Source organism: Fusarium odoratissimum (assembly GCF_000260195.1).
Source record: "Fusarium odoratissimum NRRL 54006 unplaced genomic scaffold supercont1.64, whole genome shotgun sequence".
Classification (NCBI taxonomy): domain Eukaryota; kingdom Fungi; phylum Ascomycota; class Sordariomycetes; order Hypocreales; family Nectriaceae; genus Fusarium; species Fusarium odoratissimum.
Window position 1 is genome coordinate 69,395 of NW_022158787.1, and position 20,767 is coordinate 90,161.

The window sequence follows — 20,767 nt, forward strand, 5'->3', positions numbered from 1 at the left end:
ACCGACATACACCGTGTTGACAATGGGCGCCTCCGCACCGCATCCCTCCCAGCGACGCTTCTCCTGTGACGTCTGCAGGAAGAGCAAATCGCGATGTCAGCGAATACGACCCACTGATGAGAAATGTGCGCGATGTTCCATGCTGGGAGTCAAGTGCGAGATAGGGCAGCAGAAAGTCCCGGGGCGGCCACGACGAAAACAAGCTGGGAAAGGCTCACCACCGACTGTTCAGCAACTACCTATCAGTACACCGGATCGATCAGTCTCTCCCAATACTCTGTCACAAAACGCTACTTTTATCGATGATTGGAGCCCATTCGACTGGACGGGCATGTTGTCCCCAAAACCGTCCCCTCCTCAGGTGCCTACCACCGCGATACAAGATGAAATGGCAGCATCGTGGGGTATGGGATTCACAGACATCTTCGATCAGTCACAGACCTCGTGGAACACAGGCGGCGATCTCGAATACACGAATACTCCATTATACACCGATCTAGACACGATCACGAACCTATACCCAATCGGCATGTCTCCAAACTCCACCATTACATACGACACCTTCTTCCCCCTGACCAACTGCCTGACGACGCATCACCCGCGAAAGACGGACCCTGGAGAGTTCATGTCCGATCTCTCGGCGATGAACCTCGGTTTGCACATCCGTCTTGAAGCAATGAAGAAGAACAAAGCGTCGCTCAACTTTGACATAATGATCTATCAACACAGCCCGTTATTCATCGACAACACCACCTTGGCAGAATATATCATCAAAGTTGCTCAGGAGTTTTTGTTCATCTTGACAAGACTCTACAATACTCGGTATTGCCCTGAGCTATTGCGTGATTCACAGCCGATGGAGTTAATATGCCCATATTATCTATCATCCGAACTTCGAAAGCAGTCAAGGAACCTATTTCACGTCTCCCTTCCCCAACCAACTACTACTTCAGAGCCATTACCTACCCCCATTGCCTTGATGATCACAAGTATTTTCATCCAGCTCATCACCATCTACGAACTTATCCTCGACAATATCGCTACACGAGTCGAGCGAATCGCCATCGATCCGATAGAGCCCGTCCCAGGTCTTATAGTCTGCGGTCGACCTCTCGAGAGACCTTGCACTCAGGGTATGATCTTTTGCGAAATATCAGTGAGCCTGATCGAGAATATCGAGCGTGTGTTGGGTGTTGTAAGAGGACCAGATGGCAAGGAAGTCGGCTTGTTGTCGCCAAGGCAGGTCGAGGTTCTTGGGAATGAGTTGGATGAAAGACGTCGGGTCATTCCTGATCATGCTATGATGACGCCTGCCACGTTGCGGAAGCTCTTCGGGAAGGTTGCAGATATCTTTAGAAGTATCAGAGTGTAGTCTTGTTGGTTATAATGTACTTGCGAATCTATTATTGTTCGATATCGGATCATTGTTACACTCGAGTATTATTCGCCGTGGCTGTGAACCCCGACGAAATGTATACATACACACACCAGAAGCGCCTGATGATACAGCGGTATTTCATGATCATCTCTGTCGTTTTTTTTTTTTTTTTGTTTTTTTTTTTTTTTTGAGTGCATCTCGACTCTCTGCCGTCGCCGATTCGTCACTTGAATGTTGAGTCATTGCCCGGTACGGTTTTCCTTCCAAACTTACTCATCAGAATAGAAACGGTAAATGAATTATTATTATTACAAATTAAATATCACCTTAACCACGATCGAGTATCTAACTAGTCTTTGCCAATCTGCCCTGACCCTTCTTATAAATCGCTTTCTTCACATCCTTCGTAAGCCCAACGCCACCCTCGGAGATCCCATCGAAGATCTTTCTCCATCCAATCGCGTTAAGAAGCCAAATAACGTACGCGTTCGCTCCCTGCCATATATACTCCCCCTTACTCAAAGCCGTCTTATTCTTCAAAACATCCTTGACCACCAACCGTGCGAACTCCTCGGGCTTGGTACCATTCTTCAGATGAAGTCTAGACCTCTCACGAAGACCTTCCTCTGCGTCGATGAAGATACTATCTGGAGAGAGGAGCTTCTTGTCAGGTGATATGATATTTGTTGCTACCACGCCCATGTATAAAGTGACGACCTTAATGCCAAGTGGTGCAAGCTCGAGGCGTAGAGTGTCAGAGTATGAGGCTACTGCTGCTTTGGTGGCGTTGTACTGGGCGGAGAAGTAGTAGGGTACGCGTGCTACAATCGACGCTGTGTTGATGATAGTAGGTGTCGTTTTTGAGTCGGCGACTGATGCGAGGAGAAGTGGGGTGAAGGCCTGGACCATGTCGAAGAGGCCAAAGACGTTGGTGTTGAACATATTCTGGACTTGATCCTTGTCGGCTTCAATAGCCGGGGCCTCGTACACTTGAAGAGTCAGTAAGCTTCTCGCTAACAGTTAACTCAGCGGACTCACTCATTCCAGCATTGTTAAACAGAATATCCAACTTTCCTCCCGTTCGCTTCGTGATCTCATCCTTGAGAGCAGATATACTCTCCGACTTGGTCACGTCAAGTGTCAGAAGCTCGATACCTTTTTCTTGAAGACCTGCAAGCGACTTGGTAGATCGGGCGGTGGCAAAGACCCGGTATCCTTTGGCTGCGAATTCTAGAGCAAGGGCGTGGCCGGCTCCGCCTTCTGAGCAGCTACAAAAATGTCAGTAAGTCTCGTTCAGTGCATAAGCTTAAATCAGGTGGAGCGTACCCAGTAATAAGAGCTGTCGGCTTGTTGGACATTGTAGGGTATTCGCAGGGTGGTGTGAAGATAAACAGTCAGTATTGGGTTCAGGGCAGACCAGGTTCGCTCTTTAGCTGGTTGAGTGTGTTGAAAGTATTAATTGCAAAGGGTAATATAGATAGATAATTGGGGCCATGGCTAGAGTCTCAATTACATTGTCTCTTTATAAAGCTCCTGTTCAATCTGGTGGTTGGTCATCATTTCAGCTACAGATAACCATTTAATTCTCTCCTCGGAGGCTTTAGTAATATTACAAACACCTGCTTGACTCTCAAGCCGAGTGCGGGCGTATGGAGCCTCGTTGAAAATTAATTTCAAGTGTCTCGGATGCGGAGTCTGCGGGAATTGCTCCGACTAATGCGGTCTTTTCGGGCTTTCTAGCGGGGAAGGCATCGGTATTTAGTTGATTAGTGAACAGCCCGACATGCTAAAGCTGCGCTGGGGCTTTAGTAATTTAAGCTGATGATGATAAAAACCTTATTACAAACCGGACAAATAATTATTCCCTGTCTCTGTTTTACATGTGTCTTGATAGTTGCAAGAAAGCTGAGCTGACACTTTTGCCTAGCTTTGCCTGATACTAAGACGCACTCCTGCTATGTACGCAATCACCGCGAATGCAACGCTGTCGGCTAATGAAAATTGGGCTTGCGTTGAATGAAGAAAAGCCTAGGTGCCAAAAAAGAATCGTCAGCATACTTCTTAAGATTATGGAAGCTTACTTGAGTCTTTTTGTCTCTTTAAGTCAAGTTCGTGTCACCACGCTCTGAAAATGCAACGCATTGGATGTCTGGAAGCTTCACAGAATAGCTCCGTGAGGGTGCACTGTAGGTGTCAAGCCTCGCTCTGATGCAGTGGTCACAATAGGAAACACCAACGTAAACTGGCCTGCAATGGTCTGCATTTAATGCAGCCCTATCAACGTTACAAAATAAGAACTCTTTAGCCTTTTAGATTCAAGAATTCATGTTCTTGGGGTTGAAAGTAGTGGCTTTACTGCATCTTTAGCCTGATGCTGCACTCTGGTATGACATGAGCAAGATCCGGTTGGTCGTGAGAAAGGGAGTATCCTGCACTTTGATAGACTGGTCATATTGTCACATCAGGCTGTCTGTCTAACTGGGCGAAGGATACAAACGCCACATTTAATGTTTTATGCCGCTTCACTTTTCTCTCAGAATTACCGCTACATATTCAAGCCGTTTATGCAAATGGCTCGAAACAACCATGCGTGTCTCCTTCGCACTGGATAACTTACGTGAATGACGTTAGCAAGACCTATCCTCTTTCAACCCAAGTACTCATCATTAGAGCATATCCTGCTCCAATCCGTACTATATAGTCTCGCCGATTTATCCAGTCTTGAACTTTGCAGAGCTCCACGACATTCAGCTTATTATCCCTGGATCCCTATATTCCAACTCTCAGGTATGTATGTTGACCTTATTCTACTCACATAACCTTGCTAACCTGTAGCAAAGACATATACCAATGAGCTACCAGACCAAGACAGTCCAAGTCTGCGACAGATGCACTGGCACCAGTGCAGGGAGGCCCTTTGACGCAGATTGATGGAAACACGGATGACTCATGCTACGGAGTTGAGCTTAATGAAGAAGTGTCCATCGGCATGTGTCAAAACTGTCATATCCTAGAGACTCAGGAGCGGGAGTGGGAGCAGGCTAATGATTCCGATGATGAAGAGATGGAAGGAGCCCATATTAGCTAGTCACTGTACATTTTGGCATTTATGTATACTCCAGCGATAATGGCTTGGATCTCAGAAACTTGGAAGAGTTACATAGCGTTGAATCACAGTACCGTCTTCTAATTGCACATTTGCATCATGTAGCTCATTAACAAGGGCGGAACATAAGTGCTCATGTCTGTATAGAGAATAGGTGGATTTTTCGCGACTCTACCGCCAGTCATCTCAACTTCAAAGCAACATTTTAGACAGCAGACATACCATAAATGTGGCTGGTGGCTATGACAGATGTCATGGTTGCGAACTTTGTTGCCAGTGGCGCCATGATGCAACGCTAGATCTGATCTCTAACCAAATCCAGCCTCGAATACCAAGAATTCGGGATCATGAGGCCACGCATGAATCAGGCACCTCGTCATTGTTTGGCATTAAAAGGAATGAGCCGCCAAATTTGCACTGATGGCCATTTTTGTTTCTTTCTCTTCTCGTTCTGTGTTTGTTATTCGAGTTTCGGGTTACATCTCGTTAGCCATCATGGATTATGAAGATACCAGAGCCCGTATAGTGCAGTACGAACACCAGTCGTTAGGTTTGAGATCATAGTTGACGGAATCGATAGGGCCCGCGAGTCCGGCGAATTCACCGATTTTACATTGGCATGCGACGGCCGTGATATCAAGGTTCACAAGATTATTATTTGCAGCCAATCTCCAGTCTTCCGTGCAGCATGCGCTGGTCAGTTCAAGGTAGAGAGCTTCGAGGGAGCATATACACCTGGCAGTCGTTCTGACAAACTTGTAGGAAGCATTCTCTGGTACATATGATTTGACATCACATCAGCCTGATATGATACAGCTCATGGTCGACTACCTGTATACGGGCGACTATTCTATCGACATGAACGAAACCGACGAAACCAACACTGCATCAAATTCCGGGGCGCTCTCGACTCATGCAATAATGTATGCTCTGGGGGACGAGTACGACATCAAAGGGCTCAGAGACCTATCAGCTCGAAAATACTCCTGGTCCTTAGACGAAAGCCTAGAACTCGATGACTTCATCCTGTCAATCCCTCATGTCTATACCTTAACACCCGAAAGCTCAAGAGGTCTCCGGGATCCAGCATTGGAGTATGCAAGGAACAAATTGCGAGCAGCGGGAGGACAATCCGATATCCGAGATGCCTTTGACGAGCTAGTCATGGAGTGTCCCGAGTTCTTGAAGGAGCTCTTATACTACTGCGTTCAGGCTCCATTCTTTGGGTACTGCCCCTGCACTGGTCCACGGAATAAAGTGCCAGTTGAAGCTGAAGGATATCGTTGCAAAGGATGCGGGAAAGAAGGTGCAAGTCTTAGCAGGCCTGTCTAGCTAATGCAGGTGAAAGATTAAATATAGCACTACTTGCAGTAAAGACTATTAATTAAAGCTAGAGGTCGCCAAGGATAACTCAAAGTATCAGGAATACTGACAAGGTCTGGCTGAGGACGTGTATGTGCCCCAGAGGCCAACATCTTCCTGTCATGATATGATGACCGTTGTGGTTGTAGATAGGATTATCAATGCAGCACCCTTGTATCAAAGGCTCAGAGCGGCGGAGTTTGGTAGAGATGGAAAGAGCAACTCTATTATATTTTGATCTGTGTTGTGTAAATCTCTTGAAATATTCCAGTTTAGAATCGATAGTAGACCCAGCTGACTGGCAAGACAAGAGCTGGAGTCTTTGGACCTGGTGGGTCTTCGTCTTGGCACACTGTGAAACTGTCTTCAACGACGTAAGCTTTCTGGCAGTATATGTTAGACAAGTAGTATAAATCTAGTCTCACAGTAACTTGAGAATGGAAGCCCTCATTTGCGACACCTCATATCTTATATACTAAGACAAATCATCTTCACATGTGGTGGGGGCACTGAACCTAGCAAATGAAGCTATCACGGCATTTGTGGAGCTTTAGAAACAAGAGGGTAAAATGCATCACAATTCAGCGCCGGATCCCGGTCCAACTTACGAGCGGACAAAACGTAAACTAATACAATAAAATATAGGCTTCTTAACAGTATTATTGTCATCATCGCATGAGAAGTGTAGTGGCACTCATCTCGGCAAGTGAACTTATCGCGACATTGGTGGGGTTCAAGGACAAGAGGGGAATTTACACCGCGCCTCAGCGCCAGATACAGATGGAATTTACGGGCGGACAAAATTTAAAGTGATACAATAAGATACAGTCTTTCTAATTTTACTACTTTTATTAGTTTTGAAGCCACACTTGTGGTGGAATTGCTATCCTAGTTAACCATCCTGGCTGGGGCTAGGCGCGGGGAAGTTCGTGGGAAAAAACCCAGGTTCTTAGCCGCCCTATCCTAAACTTAGATTCTGTTCCGCATTACAAAAAGCAGAAGTCAGATTTCGATTTCTCGGTATGTCCAGGACCTGTATTACCATTTATTATCTCAATTTATTTCATTCCTGCTACCACAGCCAGACTCAATTGACGCTCCTAACTGATTTCATTTATATCCCACAATCACAGTATGCCACTCTATTAATTCCCAGACTCATTCCCAGTTAACTACGCCGGCACCTTACTCTCTAAGTCCTCATTGAAGCCCTCATCTGAGTCCGATATCTCATCCCATGGAGGGCACCTAAACAGTCTCTCCTGCTGCTCCAGAACCTCTTCGTACGACTTGAACTCCAACACAAGATCATCACCAATATAGCCTCCACAGTATGCTTCAGCTCCAGCTTCTTTGCAAATAAAGCCGAGATCTCCCAGGATCTCATTGTCGGAGTTCTCAGTAGAGTCAGGTATCTCCATCTAGAAGGGATACTTCAAAGCACGCGGAAGTTCCAGAGCTTTATCGTTGACAATCAGCGACAAACAAAAGTCAGAACCAGTGGTGTTCTCGACAGTGTGCTTGAGACGAGGTTTCTTGGGAGGCACTGGTGAGATCTGGTCACCTGTCGCTCACCTCGGTACACGACCCTGTACAGACTCTCAGTACTCAAATAATAGATTAAATCAAAACACGAAATACCAGACGAGCAATGGAAAATAAACTGGTCAAAGAGTATACTAAACTATCATAAACTATCCTAAGGTACTCTAATATCGTCTAAAACCTTCACTTAGGACTAGGTACGGGTTGGATGCATGCATATAACAGCGACTCATGATAGGGCAGTCCTGGGAACAAATAGGTTTGTAACGGTTATTCCAATTACATTATATACCAAACATTAATGAAGGGCTCAACCTGGGTGCGCGTCGTTCTCATGATGGCTGAAATTTGACTGTCATGTCTTATCCAAAGTTGTGCGGCATGTTGCTCATGCTCATCCTCGCTCGGATATCATACCGAGTAACCTTCACTTCACTAACCACTGCTGATTGAACCAGGCCTACCCATAGATAAGTTCACTTGAACATCCCCTGGGCCTGTGAAACAAGCTATGAAGTCATATGCAGTCTTGAAGGACTGGATACACTTGGGTATCGGTGTTGCATCTCGAAAAGCCCATCTATCATCAATCACCTTAGTTTGGGATGAGTTTGGCAGCAGTGGAGTCCTTCCTCCATTCTGTGGGGCTTGAGTCATGTCGCGATCTGGTGCCTGCACTCATGACTACTGTCACGTCCGAACATCACGAAGCTTAACCGGACTGGCAGACATTTCGGTCAAAATACAAAATATTGCACATTGGTCACAACTAAATGAAGTCTTCTGAGTATTTGATCATAAAACATTAAATTCTGATTCTCGTGGTGTATCTTTGTACCAGGTATCTATCGTTAAACGCCCGTCTAGAACGCTTCTATATATTCATCCATCTTGATCCAATTAAGCCATCTCGTTGTGCTTCTTCTCGCGCTGCTCAATGATAACATCGTTCTTCTCGTTATCGTAGGTGATCTCATCGACAGTAGACTCCTCAGCCTTGGGGGCCATGAATGTAATTCCGCCGCGAACCCAGTTGACAGCGACGTAGCCGAGGACGTAGACGAAGCCGATAGTAGGGACGATGTAGGAGATTCGAGTGCCCTTGGCATCAGCGATTGCGCCCTGTACAGGTGGGAATACGGCCTTCGTTTGTTAGTGACGTTTGAGTGGAATGGGGTTGATATTAACTTACTCCGCCTGACACACCCATGACAAGGATACCAGCAGCGCGTCGAGTGTGGTGGCCGAGGTTTCGGGTACCCATGGCGAAGATGGTGGGGTACATGGGAGCCATGAAGAAGAAGACGGCAATGAGGATACCGACACTGGCAACGCCCCTGGGAGCAGCGCTGACGTAGGCAGTAAGAGCGATGGCACAACAAGAGTAGACAACCATGATGAACTCAGAGCTAAAGATGACAGCAAGAGCAGTAGCGACGAATCTACCGACAGTGAAGGTGATGAGAGCATAGCTCAGCATGTTGCTACCCTTGGCAGTTGTGATGTCACCGTTCTCGTGGGCGTAGTTGATGAAGAAGGTAGCAATGGTGACCTGGGCACCGACGTAGCAGAACTGAGCACCGAAGGCGAACCACATGTTCCACTGCTTCCAGATGGAACCCTGAGCGACGTGGCCAGCCTGGTCATCCTCAAGAACAGCCTCGCTGACCTCGGGAAGCTTGGCGAAGAAGAAGAGGACACCAACGGCGGCGCCAGCACAGGCGACAGCGAGGTAGACATACTGGACGTTGGTGAGGTTGTTCTGGTTCTCGCCGGTGAAGAAGAACTTGGAGGCGATGAGGGGACCGATGAAGGAAGCGACACCGTTCCAAGACTGGCAGAATTGGAGACGGGCGGAGGCAGACTCAGGAGCGCCGATGACGACAGCGTAAGAGTTGGCGGCAGTTTCGAGAGTAGCGAGACCACAAGCGATGACGAGGGTGCAAGCGCAGAAACCACCAAAGACAGCGCGACCGTTGGCGTTGCTATCAGCAGACTTGGCAACAGGCCAAAACAGGACAGCACCGAGAGAGTAGAGAGTAAGACCCATCAGGATAGTAAGCTTGTAACCGCGTCGCTTAAGAACCTCGGCAGCAATGGGAGAGAAGAGGAGGTAACCGCCACCAAAGTACATGACCTGCAGGCCAGTGGACTCGAGCTTTGTGATTCCGAGGACGGTTTGGAAATGCTTGTTGAGGACATCGAGAAGACCGTAGGAGAAACCCCAGAGGAAGAAGAGGGAGATGACGAGGGAGAGGGGGTAGATGAGCGCGCGGCCGGTCAGGTAGCCGCCTGCGAGCTGGGGGGCCGCTGTGGGAATAGCACCGCCTGCCATTGTGATGGAATATGGGGTTTGATGAGAGAAGAAGAAAAGATGTTCTTGTCTATCAGATGGATGGAGATGAGAGTGATGATGAAAGAGAAGATATTCGCGGTGGTTGATGGTCTTCTTTATACAAATCTCTTCGCCTCTGGACTTGACCTCCTCTCTCCACACCAGCAGTTAGCTCTGTCTCCAGTAGAGTAGCTTTTTTTCGCTCGAGTAGCTAGCCTGCGGAGTCCCCAGTGTCGGCGCGATAAACTCAAGCTACTGGGGTGTCTACCCACTTCCCCAACACAATCCCCCAGACGCAGAACACTTGGAGATGTGGAGGGGGAAACTCTACTCCGCGCGTGAGAAAGAGAGTGCAAGGGTGACGCCCCACTTCTCCATGACCCCAAATTGTGCGAAAATTCTTGTCCCGCGGCATCGCCTAAGCCGTGTGGTGCAATCCAGACCAGTCTGGGGAAGAACCATAAAACAAGCTACCAATGCCCCCATCGCTCTTCAGCCACTCACAGCAATCGTCTCCAACACCAAGGGAGAGGGTAACTTTAACGGGTTTAGAGCGTCGAGGCCGTTGTGGAGAGATGGTGGAGATCGGACCGACAATACGCCCGTTGTGAGACTTCACTTGATTAAGCTTAGGTACTGCCAAGAAGTCGATCTCCCGGTCTGTGATGATAGGTCTGGATGCGTGGGAGACCGCGTGGAGAGCTCTCCAAATGTGCTCACTCGGGTTAGCAAGGCTTCACAGTATTCGGGCCTTTAATTTCGTACCAAGACCACGCTATCGACCGGCATCGGCGTTATCAACCTGATTTAGTAGAACAAGGCTGATGATGCTTGTCTCTTTTGGCCTTGGTGTTTTACAAAGGTGTGTCCTGGTTCATGGTGTCATTGGTCAAGCAAGTTCATGTTGGAGAAGTCAAAATGGAATGATTCGTCTCCCAATGCAACGGTAAGTTTGATGAGGGTTGTTGGGTCAATTGAGTTCTTTTTTGACGTGCGTGCATGCCATCCAGCAGGGTTATCTCCCTGGATCTCTGGTTTTGAGTTTCTCGGCTACGAGGCATCATACGAAATTGTCGAGAGCTAGACTGACTCGAACGCCACAAGATCTCTTCGTAACCGGCCCGTTCGATGCGCATCAGTCTCACCCAAGGTCCAAGCTCCCCCAACGCGAGCTGTCATTCATTAAAAAACACGCGTTGAATTATTTATCCCGCATGAGCTGAATTAGGTAGAAGGGGGAGACTGGGGAACGTCGGCTTAAGGGAAGTTGGGAAACTGGGGGAAAGGGAGGGGGCACTCTCACCCTGACGTCTCATCGTTTCTGCCCATGGGGTCTTGGCGCGCTGAGATGCAGAATTGGAGTAAAGACTCCGGAGTCAATGCTGCTCTGCTGACCATCGAGGTAATCTAATACGACCTAATCCATTTTTCGTTTAGATGGGCTTCGAAAAAGCTTCGAATGCTTCTAGTCTTGAGTAGAGGTCTATTGATTAACCTTTTTTCGTCTAGTGAATAAAATCAAGTGCCGGTTTGCTTTGATGCCGGGCTTGGCCGACACGTGAGGGTTGCGAAATTGGTAGTGAGCCATGCCGTTTTGACGATGGCTTAGTATGATTGAATCCGTAGGGGGGGGGAGGGAGAGTTCACCACTTGCAAGATAGGCCATGATCCAAATCTGATCATCGAGCTGGAAACGTGCTGCTGCATGAAACGGCATTGCCCGATTGGACAGTGAGTCAGTTGTCGCTCAGGCATCGTAGAGCTTGGTGATTCATTGGGTGCCACGTTTCTTATGGTCGTGGGATGGAGCTCGGGCCAATGAATTGTGTTTTCGCGCTATGACCGCCACAGTGAGCAAGGTGATGCGTGGATAATTATTCATCCTTCCGCGAAATGTGGCTGTTGCAGCAGTTCTAAGCTGAAGGGTAACAATTGAAAGCATATTATACGTAGTAGTAAAGTCATGTGTTTTATAAAGCAGATATCATTCAAAAACAAACATAGCATGTTGGTTGTTCAACAAACTTGCGATATTTCCTTCTTTCGACCCGTGGATGTTGGTAAATATACAAGGGGAGAATCCGTGAAACACAGTAATCCAATCAGTGTCCACGCACGCACCACAACAATGATGTTGTATATCGGGAAAGGCGAGCGTATATGACACAGAAATGGCATTGTGACCAATTTCTCTGGATTTTACTCACAATTGATGGTTGTAGGCGGTGCAAAGTGTGTCCGATATTATGTTTTTGCTCTTGGTGCAGGGTAAGACATACGTCACCCACTGATATCCCCGAACTGAAGAGCTTCGGTCTTATCTGATAACAGAATTCACCGAGCTTCACCTTAGATTGCCTTAGAGCCGAGTTAGTTATATCCACTGAATACACCGATGACCGAACTTTTGATGACGAGTATAAGAAAGTCGGCGCGCACGACACAAATGATGATAATTGTTCTTGGCATTACTTTTGAAAATTTGTTGTCATGGGTGTTAGGCTTCTTCTTCAAAACGGCACCGTGTTGCAGCATGATGCGCAAGACAACGTTACCGCTCGTAGAAACACCGACATCTTAATTGAGGATGATCGCATCATTGAGATCGGGCATGATATTGAGCCCGGAAATGCATCGAAAATTGACTGCGATGGCAAAATTATCGCTCCTGGGTTCATCAATGCCCATCATCATGTTTGGCAGAGCCAATTAAAAGGGAGACTTGGCGACTCTACAATGCTGGACTACATGCTTGAAGGTCAGTACACTCCTGAAATGTCCGTAGAAAGTGGCTGATGAGATAGTAGCCAATCTTCAAAGCTTCAACTTCACTCCAGACGATATCTTCTGGGGCCAACTAGCTGGCTGTCTCGAAGCGCTTGACGCTGGAACGACCTGCGTGGTTGACAATGCACACGGCGCGTCTAGCCCCGAACACGGCCCAGCAGCTCTGAGCGCTACTTTGGCGTCTGGAATAAGATCGATATTTTGTCATGGAGTCATGCCACTACGCGCTGCTGAGTGGACAGAGTCTTCGTTTGAGCTCGATCGTTCTCCTCAACCTGATTGGCTGCTGCCTCAGATGGATTCCCTTGCTTCAAAGGCGCCGTTTGGAGATGACAAGAGAGTTCAGCTGGGGTTCTTCTTTGACAGCTATTTCTTGCCAGAGAATGCCATTTCTGAGTCACTTAATCATGTGAAAGACGCTGGAGTGAAGCTGATTACAAGCCACTACAGACACTGGCCAGTTTCAAAGGGTAGGTATCGCCTGAATTCTCTCTGCTAAGTACTTGGCGCTGACATACATGCATAGGACAATCTCGAGTCCCAGAGCAACTACACGCCTGCGGTCTTCTTGGCCCTGATATCCTTCTCACTCACGGCAACGGAACGACACCAGAACAAGCATCTCTACTCACTGAAGCCGGGACTTATATCGTCTCAACCCCCGATGCCGAAATCTTCATGGCATCAGGCGCAGACCCAGTAGCGTTTCGAGAAGATCTCCCATTGACGTGCCTCGGAGCCGATTGCCACTCCTGCGGACCAGTGAGCATGATGCATCAGATGCAAATAGCCTTAGCAAGTGATCGAGGATCGCAAAACTCAAAGACCTTTGCACAAGGCCACTATCCGAAGAAGATGCGGGCTACGGTGCAGGAGGCGTTCAACTTGGCTACCATCAAAGCAGCTCGTGCGATCAACATGGATAAGGATATTGGGTCTATTGCCGTCGGGAAGTTGGCAGATCTAGTCATTTTCGACACGACTTCCCCCTCTCTTAACTGTGCAGCTGATCACGACCCATTGACTGCTATCGTTCGTCATGCCGGAGTAAGGGAGGTTGAAACTGTTATCATTGGCGGCCAGATCCGGAAACAAAATGGAATTCTGCATAAAGTGCACCTGGCGGATGGTCGAGAAGCTGGCTTCGATTTCAAGCACGAGGCTGTTCATTCGAAGGACGGATTATCGTGGAAAGAAGTTGCAAAGGAGGTATCGAGGAGTCGAGGTGAGATTCAGGGCAGAATCAACAAGGTCAACAAAGAGCTGGCCAGAGAGAAGCTTATTGGAATGATGGGCGGCTTGCAGGGTATCATAGTTGACTTGTAGATCTTCTGTCTAGAACACCTCCTTGTAGTATTAATATAGACGCAGTTCCCTACTCCGGCCTTAATCTTAATCTTAGTAGTTAGAGGTAATATTCTTATCTTATCAAGATAAGCGATACCAACAACACCCTCAGCGTATTTCTCCTGCTGACCATCTGTTAACTGTAAATATTAATAGTTGATCTCATCGCCTTAAGAACAAATATGCTTATGCAAAGGATCCCCCAACTCTTCCGCTCAGGATGGTCAAATTGCCGACCGCTTCTTAGTCATCGACTTCTTCAATTCCCTCATCATGCCATTCCAACGCGCAGAAACGCGCACAGATGTATATACGTTCCTCCCAACTACTCACGTATACAAATCAGCACAAAAGAAGACACTAGACGCCTCTACTGTCTTTTGCAATCTTATATAGAAGACCCATCCCGCGCAAAAGCCGTTACAGAGGTCGTCATCGACGCAACGCCATGGATCTATGCCTCCACGTCCAAGTTAACGGATTATGATGAATTGCCGACCTCGATGGGATATGAAGAACTTGGCGATTCGTCAGAGATAAGACTACGCAGATATGCTCGTCACCTAGACTTGGGCGACGAAACGGCTGATCAGGTCGATAAGATCCTTAGTTGGAAGCGTCGCGAGTATGAAATTAAACTTCAGAAGGAAAGCGAGTTCTCAACTGCCATGATTGTCATTCTCTTTTCACTCTGCGAGAACATCTCCACGCTATATCTTGCCGAAAACCTCCAGCAGCCTGTTCTGGACTATATGCTCAAAGCGAACTATGCACAGATGAAGAGTCCTCCACTTCAGAAGCTGAAACATGTCCGCTTTTTTGCTGGCGCTCGAAGCGACGAGAGGTTTTACAGCGCGTTCGATATTCTCAAATTCATCCAGTTGATACATCGCCTCCCGGCTCTTGAATTTGTGGCCATGGATGGCATGTGTGATTATCAGGCTGAGCAAACATTCTTCGTTCCGGGGACAGGAAATATGAAGAGATTGGAGATCACTCATTGCGATATTTCTCCTAGTTTCCTCACTGTCTTGATATCGATCCCCAAAGCGCTTGAGGAATTCAAGCTGTCGATTGGTGGTTTGATGACTCTTGACGGGGCAGATACTCATAGCGAACCATTTTATATCGCAAAGGGACTTTCTGCGCATAGATACTCGTTAAGAGTGCTGGATATTGACGTTGATGCAGGCGCTGGGGCAAATGCGCTGGACTGGGATGTTGACAGCAACTACGAGGAGGGAGAAGATGACGGGACGAATTGGGAGATGAAAGACCAGCTTGATCTATATGGACGCGATCGGCTAGCTTTGGATAAGAAGATCAGTACTGGACACAAGATGGAAAGTGGCAAAGAGTACACACCGACGATCGGGTCATTACACGACTTTCCTCACCTCACGCATCTGAGCATCAGCATCATGCCACTCCTTGGGGAATATGATTGGTGGAAGCCACCGTTTCGATCTAAAGAACCACCCTACCGACTTGAGAAACCCGCGCCTCTTAGACTGGTAGACATGTTACCGCCTTCTCTAGAGTATTTGTGCCTCTATGGGTACACGCGGGGTGAAAATTCGGATGTTGACGAGTATATTGATGAGCTTTTGGCTGAGAAGGATGAAAAGTTGCCGAATTTGAAGGTTATCGAGGGTATTAACAAGTGTGTGCGTGATATAAAGGATATTCTGCATGATATGTCCGTTGCGGAGGTTGATGAGGAAGAACTTTATGTGCGAGGGGAGGGATTTGAGTCTGGTTGGAAGAAGGTGGAGGAGCCGAAGCAGAACTGAAAGGTAAAGGATAATACTGGCTATTACTTGCTTTGTAGAATAATTATGACCCTACTTTAGATTGTTTATATAATAGCTTTACTGTAATGCAATGCTTCAAAGCAGCTTCAGCTCGCCATGCATGTCTACTGATACGCAGTCCACGCTATTATTGGTCAAATAGCTCGGAACAGCCCCACTTTGAGATCGTCATTGCAGAATGCAGATCCACGCAATTCCGTGCCACTGAAACGAACTGAGGTCCTTTTATCAACCTGTTATTGCAACTTATCTTCTCGTCAAAGCCAAACACTCGCCCGCTCGACTCGATACTCACCATCATCACACACAATCCTTCGGCACAGCCCCACAGATGCCTCTACCATCCACTCGCCACCACGTCAAGACGGGTTGCCGGACCTGCAAGTGCGTTACCTCGTCTCTGCGGGTAAACTTGGTACTAACTACTTAAAAAGAGCCCGAAAGATCAAATGCGACGAAGCCAAGCCCTCATGTAAGCGCTGTGTATCGTCGCGCCGCGTCTGTGGCGGTTACCAAGGCACAGCTAGCCTGACGTGCTACCGCCCCAACCAACTATCCGCGCGCGATCAGAAAGAAGGCAGAGCGTTCCAGTTCTTTACAGAAATGGTCGGGCCAGTTCTCGCGGGCCCTACCGACTCTTACTTCTGGACGCATCTGGTTATGCAGTTCAGCCACTTTGAGCCTACCATGCGCCACGCAGTTCTGTCGATCAGCTCGCTCTACGAAGAATTTGCGAGAGGCTCTCGTATTACTCGGCAGGTCTGTGGCAGCACCTTTGCTGTTGACCACTACAACGCGGCTATAAAGCATGTCAAGTCAGCTAGTGATGAGCAAATGATTCTAGTGATTTGCGTGCTTTTCATCTGCATCGAGTATCTACAAGGAGACTTTGACGCCGCAATGCAGCACTGTCGTCACGGTATCATGATACTAAACAATTCTTCGCGTCCGGAATGGATGTGCCAGTATCTTATTCCTATATTCCGACGTCTGAGTATAACGCCATTCTTTTTTGGCGGTGGCAAACCACCCACGCCTCTCCCGCAGCTCATCGGGTTTGAGACACCGATGCCATTGAAGTTTAGCGATGCTCAAGAAGCGCAGACAGCGATTGACGACCTATTGATTCGGATAATGGGGTGTCTGCACGATGGCAACGATGATAGAATTACGCTGGCTTCATTGCTGGATGAATGGGATTCTAAGATGAATGATCTGGAGCAGGAACTACCCCAATCCGCAACAGCGGATAAATACGCCATATGCGGAATGCGATTCAAGCACAAAATGGCCAGAATATACCTCCAACAGCAAAGCTCGCATACAGAAACGTGGTGGGATCAGCATATTGATATCTTCCGCGATGCTGTAAAATTGGCAGAAGAAGCGTTTCTCCTATCAACAGCATCTAGTCACCAGGGTATACCACAATCAAGCTTCATTTTCGAAATGAGTTGGCTACCGATGCTATTCTTCATTGTCCTCAAGTGTCGAGATTTAAAAATTCGTCACATGGCATTATCCTGGATGGCGCGGCTTGGAACGGCCAAAGAGGGTCTGTTTGACGTAGGGACTCTGTATAGAGTTGGAAGACGACTTATTGAGCTGGAACATGATATGTCACTTGTTGATACCGCCGAACTGGTGAGTGCGGCTGTACCGCCGGAGGAGAAACGGTATTTCGCTATTCCGATAAATCACGAGTTGGAAGTCATCTCCGAGCAGGATGGTACAGTCAAGTACAGAAGACAGGTTAAGTTTCTCACGAAAGATAAGGAGGGAAACGTAATCGCTCGAGAAGAATATATCTATGATGATAAACCTCGTGGTTGTAGTTTTCAGATACCGCCAATGAGGTGTGCATATCGGCTGTAGGGGTAGATTTTGAGGTCTTTAGAGTGTAATGTATCAGATTGTTCACTTTGCACTACATGACAGCTCAACAGTGGAGTCTATGTATTGACCATTTGATCTTTTTCAAGCATTGGTCGTTTCTATCAATGTCTTGGTGATATGATATCTGAGCCTCCATGTCTTATGCCTCATTCCTCGCCGCCTCACTCTCTGCAACAGCCGTTCAGGCCGCTTCTTTGAGAGAGACATATGTTCTAAGGATTACTCCTGCTGTATTTATAATATGCCAGGGAGACTTGAGATATGATCTGCGACCTCTGTGTTTTTCCTCTCCTGAGCAATCCCAAGCGGCATCTTATTGTAGCCATCACAAACATTGAGATTTGATACCCTATTTATGAGCTTCCAGCAGCGCCTAGATGCTCATTGACAACAGCAGAGAAGATTGGCGTTCAGCCACGAGAACCATTAGCGCTGACATCGGCCCCCCAAGCAACAAGATGGTCAATGATATCCGGATTTCGTAGCTCAAATGCGTTGACGAGAATCATTTGACCATCCATATCTATACCAGATTTTGCATTTGGGTTGGCATCGTGTTTGAGTAGCTCTTTCGTGACACTTACGTGTCCTCGCGCCACAGCGTATGACAACGGTAGCTCACGACCGTTGCACCTTTTGTTGGGGTCCACTCCGTTTTCGAGCAATTCCACCACGATTTCGTGATTTCCTTCTTCAGAGGCATATGAAAGGGCAGTGATACCGTTGGTAGAGATGGGCGTTTGAAATTCTTTGTGAAAAATGAGTTGACGAATGAGGCGATGATGTCCCTTGTTGGCCGCCCAAAGCAGGAGGTTTTCGTCACTAAATCGACGGATCTCCTCCACTGCCCCCCGTTCAAGAAGCAGCTCGATAACGCCAAGATGTTTTCTCCTCAAAGGGTGTGACATGAACGTTTCAGTTTCCATCATTGGCTCAACGTCGGCGCCCTTACGGAGGAGCAAGTCAACAATGCCCACTCGTCCACCATTGATAGCATACAGCAGCGGTGTCCAGCTCCACTCGTAGGACTCAATATCAGCCCCATTCTCAAGAAGCACACTAGCTGTTGCTATATGTCCGTTCATGGCACCATAGATGAGAGGCGTCCTGCCATGGCTGTCTTCTGGGTCAATTTCAGCTTTGCCAATCAACAGATTCACAATGTCCACGTGCCCAGCAGCACTAGCGTAGTGGAGAGGTTGCAAACCGCAGTTATCCTCCATCTGAATTTCCGTCTGGTCGTAGATCAAACGTGTGGTTAAATCAATACAGCCAGTGAAGGAGGCGATGTGTAGAGGAAGACGACCCCAGGCGTCGGGCTCATTAGCGGCACTACTGAGCAGGTGTACAGCGTCGTCACCTACACTGAGATCAAGCGCCAAATGTAGCAGAGATCGGCCAAACATATCCTTCTCCTCTATAGCTGGGAACTTTGAGATTAATAGTCTCCTTTGTTGTCTCACCTCAATTAGTGATAGTAGATTATGTGTCCAAGGTAATGGTGGCATGGTACACTTTGCAATAGTCCTTAGGTAGTGCATCACTTCACTGTACTTCTGGGCATAAGCTGATAGCTCAGATTCTTCTGACAGTAGACTCGAATCCTGGAGGAGTCGACTTTCTTGCACTCTGAGGGCATGAAGGGCAAGGTTGGCTTGCTGGTGAGGCCGAGGTTTGGGGAATGTGGTTTCCGTTTCGCCGATAAACCAATGAGGCTGGAACCCAAGTTTTACTTCCCGTTCTGTGTCCCAGGAGTAGTAAGTGTTGGAAAACTTCGATAAAAAGTCAAGCGAATTCGCTAAAGATGGAGTATTTGCACAGGTTTTGACTCTAGATCCAACCAGGGCTCGATTCTCTTCGATCTTTTTGAGCACTTCAACAACTTTCGGTGGTTCATAATACTCCCGGTCGAGAAGGTCCCATGTTTCCCAATGAATGGTGAGTGCAGACTTTGAGTATTTCATCAGCCTCTCCAGCCAGAAGACTTCTAGCGGCCTGTCTGTGTCAGTTTGAAGTCAACAAAAAAGCCAAGGCAGCCCAGCAACTTACAAATATTCACATGTCTTGTCATTATCGATGTCGGTTGCTGCAAGTTTCCTTTTTCGGGCTTGGGCTTTTTCCGTGAGCTCAAGTCCTGTGCATTCACTTTGCAGCCCTTTTTCGTTGCATCGTTGACAAGGGGTTTGTACACCAGCATCCCCCAGGTTGCACTTGTTCAAGAGACATGTTAACATGGTCTTATAGTGATGAGTACGTTGAACCTCCTACCTTTTTCTTGGCTTTACGACACGGCGGGCAACTGAGCGTGGAGACTGGCATGGTAAACCTTTTCGATTGGTATTAAGATGGTATCAATGAAGTCACAGAGGGGAGAGACAATCATGATCAGCAGAGCCTTATTATGCTTAAAGCTGGTGTGCCTAAGGCCGAAACGCCCTGTAATGGTAGGCCCCAGATTGACCAATAGCGAAACCGTCGCAATGCAGGGAATCGAGGATCAAGACAGGACACACAAAGCAACAAAGTACAACCAATGGCGAAACAGCGCAATGAAAGCTGTCTCACTTTGTGGCGGACAAAACGACCAATGTCAGTCCAAAGTGAGGGATATCACAGACCAGCTGGGCATTATGAGGCAAATGAAGGTCCAGCCAGTAGCGAAACCGTCGCAATGCAGGGAATGAGAGGTCAAGATGCGGACCAGGCGTCAGAGTAAGACGGAGTGTCACAGAGTATAGCCAATAGCGCAACAGCGCAACAGACCTTTAGAAAACAGTCCAAGTCAGGGATATCACGGAACTGTTGCCAAGTTTAAGGTACAACGAAGGTCCAGCCAATAACGGAACTGTCGCAACGATTATCAAAGGGCCTGATGACAGCCACTGAGCCTCGACATGAAAGGTGAAAGCTGTTGGCATTCAATCTCTTACGGGGTACGGTTGTGCTTGAAAGAGGACACATCAGCCCTCTAGTTGTCTTGATCAAATCGCATTCATGACATTCATGGCATTCATCACATCGACGAATCGTCTCCTATTATTACTCAAGCATCATATCTCGCTTTTTAACCAATTCACATTTCAAGGCTGACCAGAAAAAGACAATCGCCTTATCCATTTAATGATGACTTCTCTTCCCCCTGCCGCCATTATTGCTCTAGCGACCAGCATTCCGTCACTCTTGGTAGCCATTCTAGC

The 20,767-nt window shown here is 47.6% G+C and overlaps 10 protein-coding genes across 10 annotated transcripts; 6 read left to right on the forward strand and 4 right to left on the reverse strand.

Moving 5' to 3' along the window:
• Positions 1-22: 22 nt before the first annotated feature.
• On the forward strand, positions 23-1,372 carry FOIG_16039 (uncharacterized protein; the record flags this gene model as incomplete). The annotated part of the gene is made up of 1 exon (XM_031217460.1): positions 23-1,372. One exon carries the CDS (start codon positions 23-25, stop codon positions 1,370-1,372), a length of 1,350 nt encoding a protein of 449 aa, XP_031052835.1.
• Positions 1,373-1,723: 351 nt separating this feature from the next.
• On the reverse strand, positions 1,724-2,937 carry FOIG_16040 (uncharacterized protein; the record flags this gene model as incomplete). The annotated part of the gene is made up of 3 exons (XM_031217461.1): positions 2,705-2,937; positions 2,417-2,646; positions 1,724-2,367 (listed from the first exon to the last, which is right to left on the reverse strand). Exons 1-3 carry the CDS (start codon positions 2,734-2,736, stop codon positions 1,724-1,726), a joined length of 906 nt encoding a protein of 301 aa, XP_031052836.1. The 5' UTR covers positions 2,737-2,937.
• Positions 2,938-3,964: 1,027 nt separating this feature from the next.
• Positions 3,965-4,573, forward strand: FOIG_16041 (uncharacterized protein; the record flags this gene model as incomplete). The annotated part of the gene is made up of 3 exons (XM_031217462.1): positions 3,965-3,995; positions 4,098-4,165; positions 4,251-4,573. The coding sequence occupies 3 exons, from the start codon at positions 3,965-3,967 to the stop codon at positions 4,464-4,466; spliced, it is 315 nt and encodes a 104-aa protein (XP_031052837.1). The 3' UTR covers positions 4,467-4,573.
• A 351-nt stretch (positions 4,574-4,924) lies between these two features.
• On the forward strand, positions 4,925-5,902 carry FOIG_16042 (uncharacterized protein). The gene is made up of 3 exons (XM_031217463.1): positions 4,925-5,014; positions 5,065-5,191; positions 5,247-5,902. Exons 1-3 carry the CDS (start codon positions 4,980-4,982, stop codon positions 5,814-5,816), a joined length of 732 nt encoding a protein of 243 aa, XP_031052838.1. The 5' UTR covers positions 4,925-4,979; the 3' UTR covers positions 5,817-5,902.
• A 1,116-nt stretch (positions 5,903-7,018) lies between these two features.
• On the reverse strand, positions 7,019-7,267 carry FOIG_16043 (uncharacterized protein; the record flags this gene model as incomplete). The annotated part of the gene is made up of 1 exon (XM_031217464.1): positions 7,019-7,267. The coding sequence occupies one exon, from the start codon at positions 7,265-7,267 to the stop codon at positions 7,019-7,021; it is 249 nt and encodes an 82-aa protein (XP_031052839.1).
• Positions 7,268-8,291: 1,024 nt separating this feature from the next.
• On the reverse strand, positions 8,292-9,882 carry FOIG_16044 (MFS transporter, FHS family, L-fucose permease; the record flags this gene model as incomplete). Its single annotated transcript, XM_031217465.1, has 2 exons — positions 8,584-9,882; positions 8,292-8,534 (listed from the first exon to the last, which is right to left on the reverse strand). Exons 1-2 carry the CDS (start codon positions 9,724-9,726, stop codon positions 8,292-8,294), a joined length of 1,386 nt encoding a protein of 461 aa, XP_031052840.1. The 5' UTR covers positions 9,727-9,882.
• A 2,255-nt stretch (positions 9,883-12,137) lies between these two features.
• Positions 12,138-13,903, forward strand: FOIG_16045 (uncharacterized protein). Its single transcript, XM_031217466.1, has 3 exons — positions 12,138-12,484; positions 12,534-12,983; positions 13,040-13,903. Exons 1-3 carry the CDS (start codon positions 12,217-12,219, stop codon positions 13,837-13,839), a joined length of 1,518 nt encoding a protein of 505 aa, XP_031052841.1. The 5' UTR covers positions 12,138-12,216; the 3' UTR covers positions 13,840-13,903.
• A 460-nt stretch (positions 13,904-14,363) lies between these two features.
• FOIG_16046 (uncharacterized protein) lies at positions 14,364-15,653 on the forward strand (the record flags this gene model as incomplete). Its single annotated transcript, XM_031217467.1, has 1 exon — positions 14,364-15,653. The coding sequence occupies one exon, from the start codon at positions 14,364-14,366 to the stop codon at positions 15,651-15,653; it is 1,290 nt and encodes a 429-aa protein (XP_031052842.1).
• A 352-nt stretch (positions 15,654-16,005) lies between these two features.
• Positions 16,006-17,549, forward strand: FOIG_16047 (uncharacterized protein; the record flags this gene model as incomplete). The annotated part of the gene is made up of 2 exons (XM_031217468.1): positions 16,006-16,058; positions 16,109-17,549. 2 exons carry the CDS (start codon positions 16,006-16,008, stop codon positions 17,547-17,549), a joined length of 1,494 nt encoding a protein of 497 aa, XP_031052843.1.
• A 431-nt stretch (positions 17,550-17,980) lies between these two features.
• FOIG_16048 (uncharacterized protein) lies at positions 17,981-19,804 on the reverse strand (the record flags this gene model as incomplete). Its single annotated transcript, XM_031217469.1, has 2 exons — positions 17,981-19,565; positions 19,620-19,804. The coding sequence occupies 2 exons, from the start codon at positions 19,802-19,804 to the stop codon at positions 17,981-17,983; spliced, it is 1,770 nt and encodes a 589-aa protein (XP_031052844.1).
• Positions 19,805-20,767: the final 963 nt, after the last annotated feature.

Bases quoted from the DNA above. Each gene is read 5' to 3' on its own strand.
- FOIG_16045 (XM_031217466.1), top strand. From the start codon at position 12,217: ATGGGTGTTAGGCTTCTTCTTCAAAACGGCACCGTGTTGCAGCATGAT. The intron at 12,485-12,533 runs GTCAGTACACTC...ATGAGATAGTAG, and splicing joins GCTGGACTACATGCTTGAAG to CCAATCTTCAAAGCTTCAAC. The intron at 12,984-13,039 runs GTAGGTATCGCC...ATACATGCATAG, and splicing joins ACACTGGCCAGTTTCAAAGG to GACAATCTCGAGTCCCAGAG.
- FOIG_16042 (XM_031217463.1), top strand. From the start codon at position 4,980: ATGGATTATGAAGATACCAGAGCCCGTATAGTGCA. The intron at 5,015-5,064 runs GTACGAACACCA...CGGAATCGATAG, and splicing joins ACCAGAGCCCGTATAGTGCA to GGCCCGCGAGTCCGGCGAAT. The intron at 5,192-5,246 runs GTAGAGAGCTTC...ACAAACTTGTAG, and splicing joins CATGCGCTGGTCAGTTCAAG to GAAGCATTCTCTGGTACATA.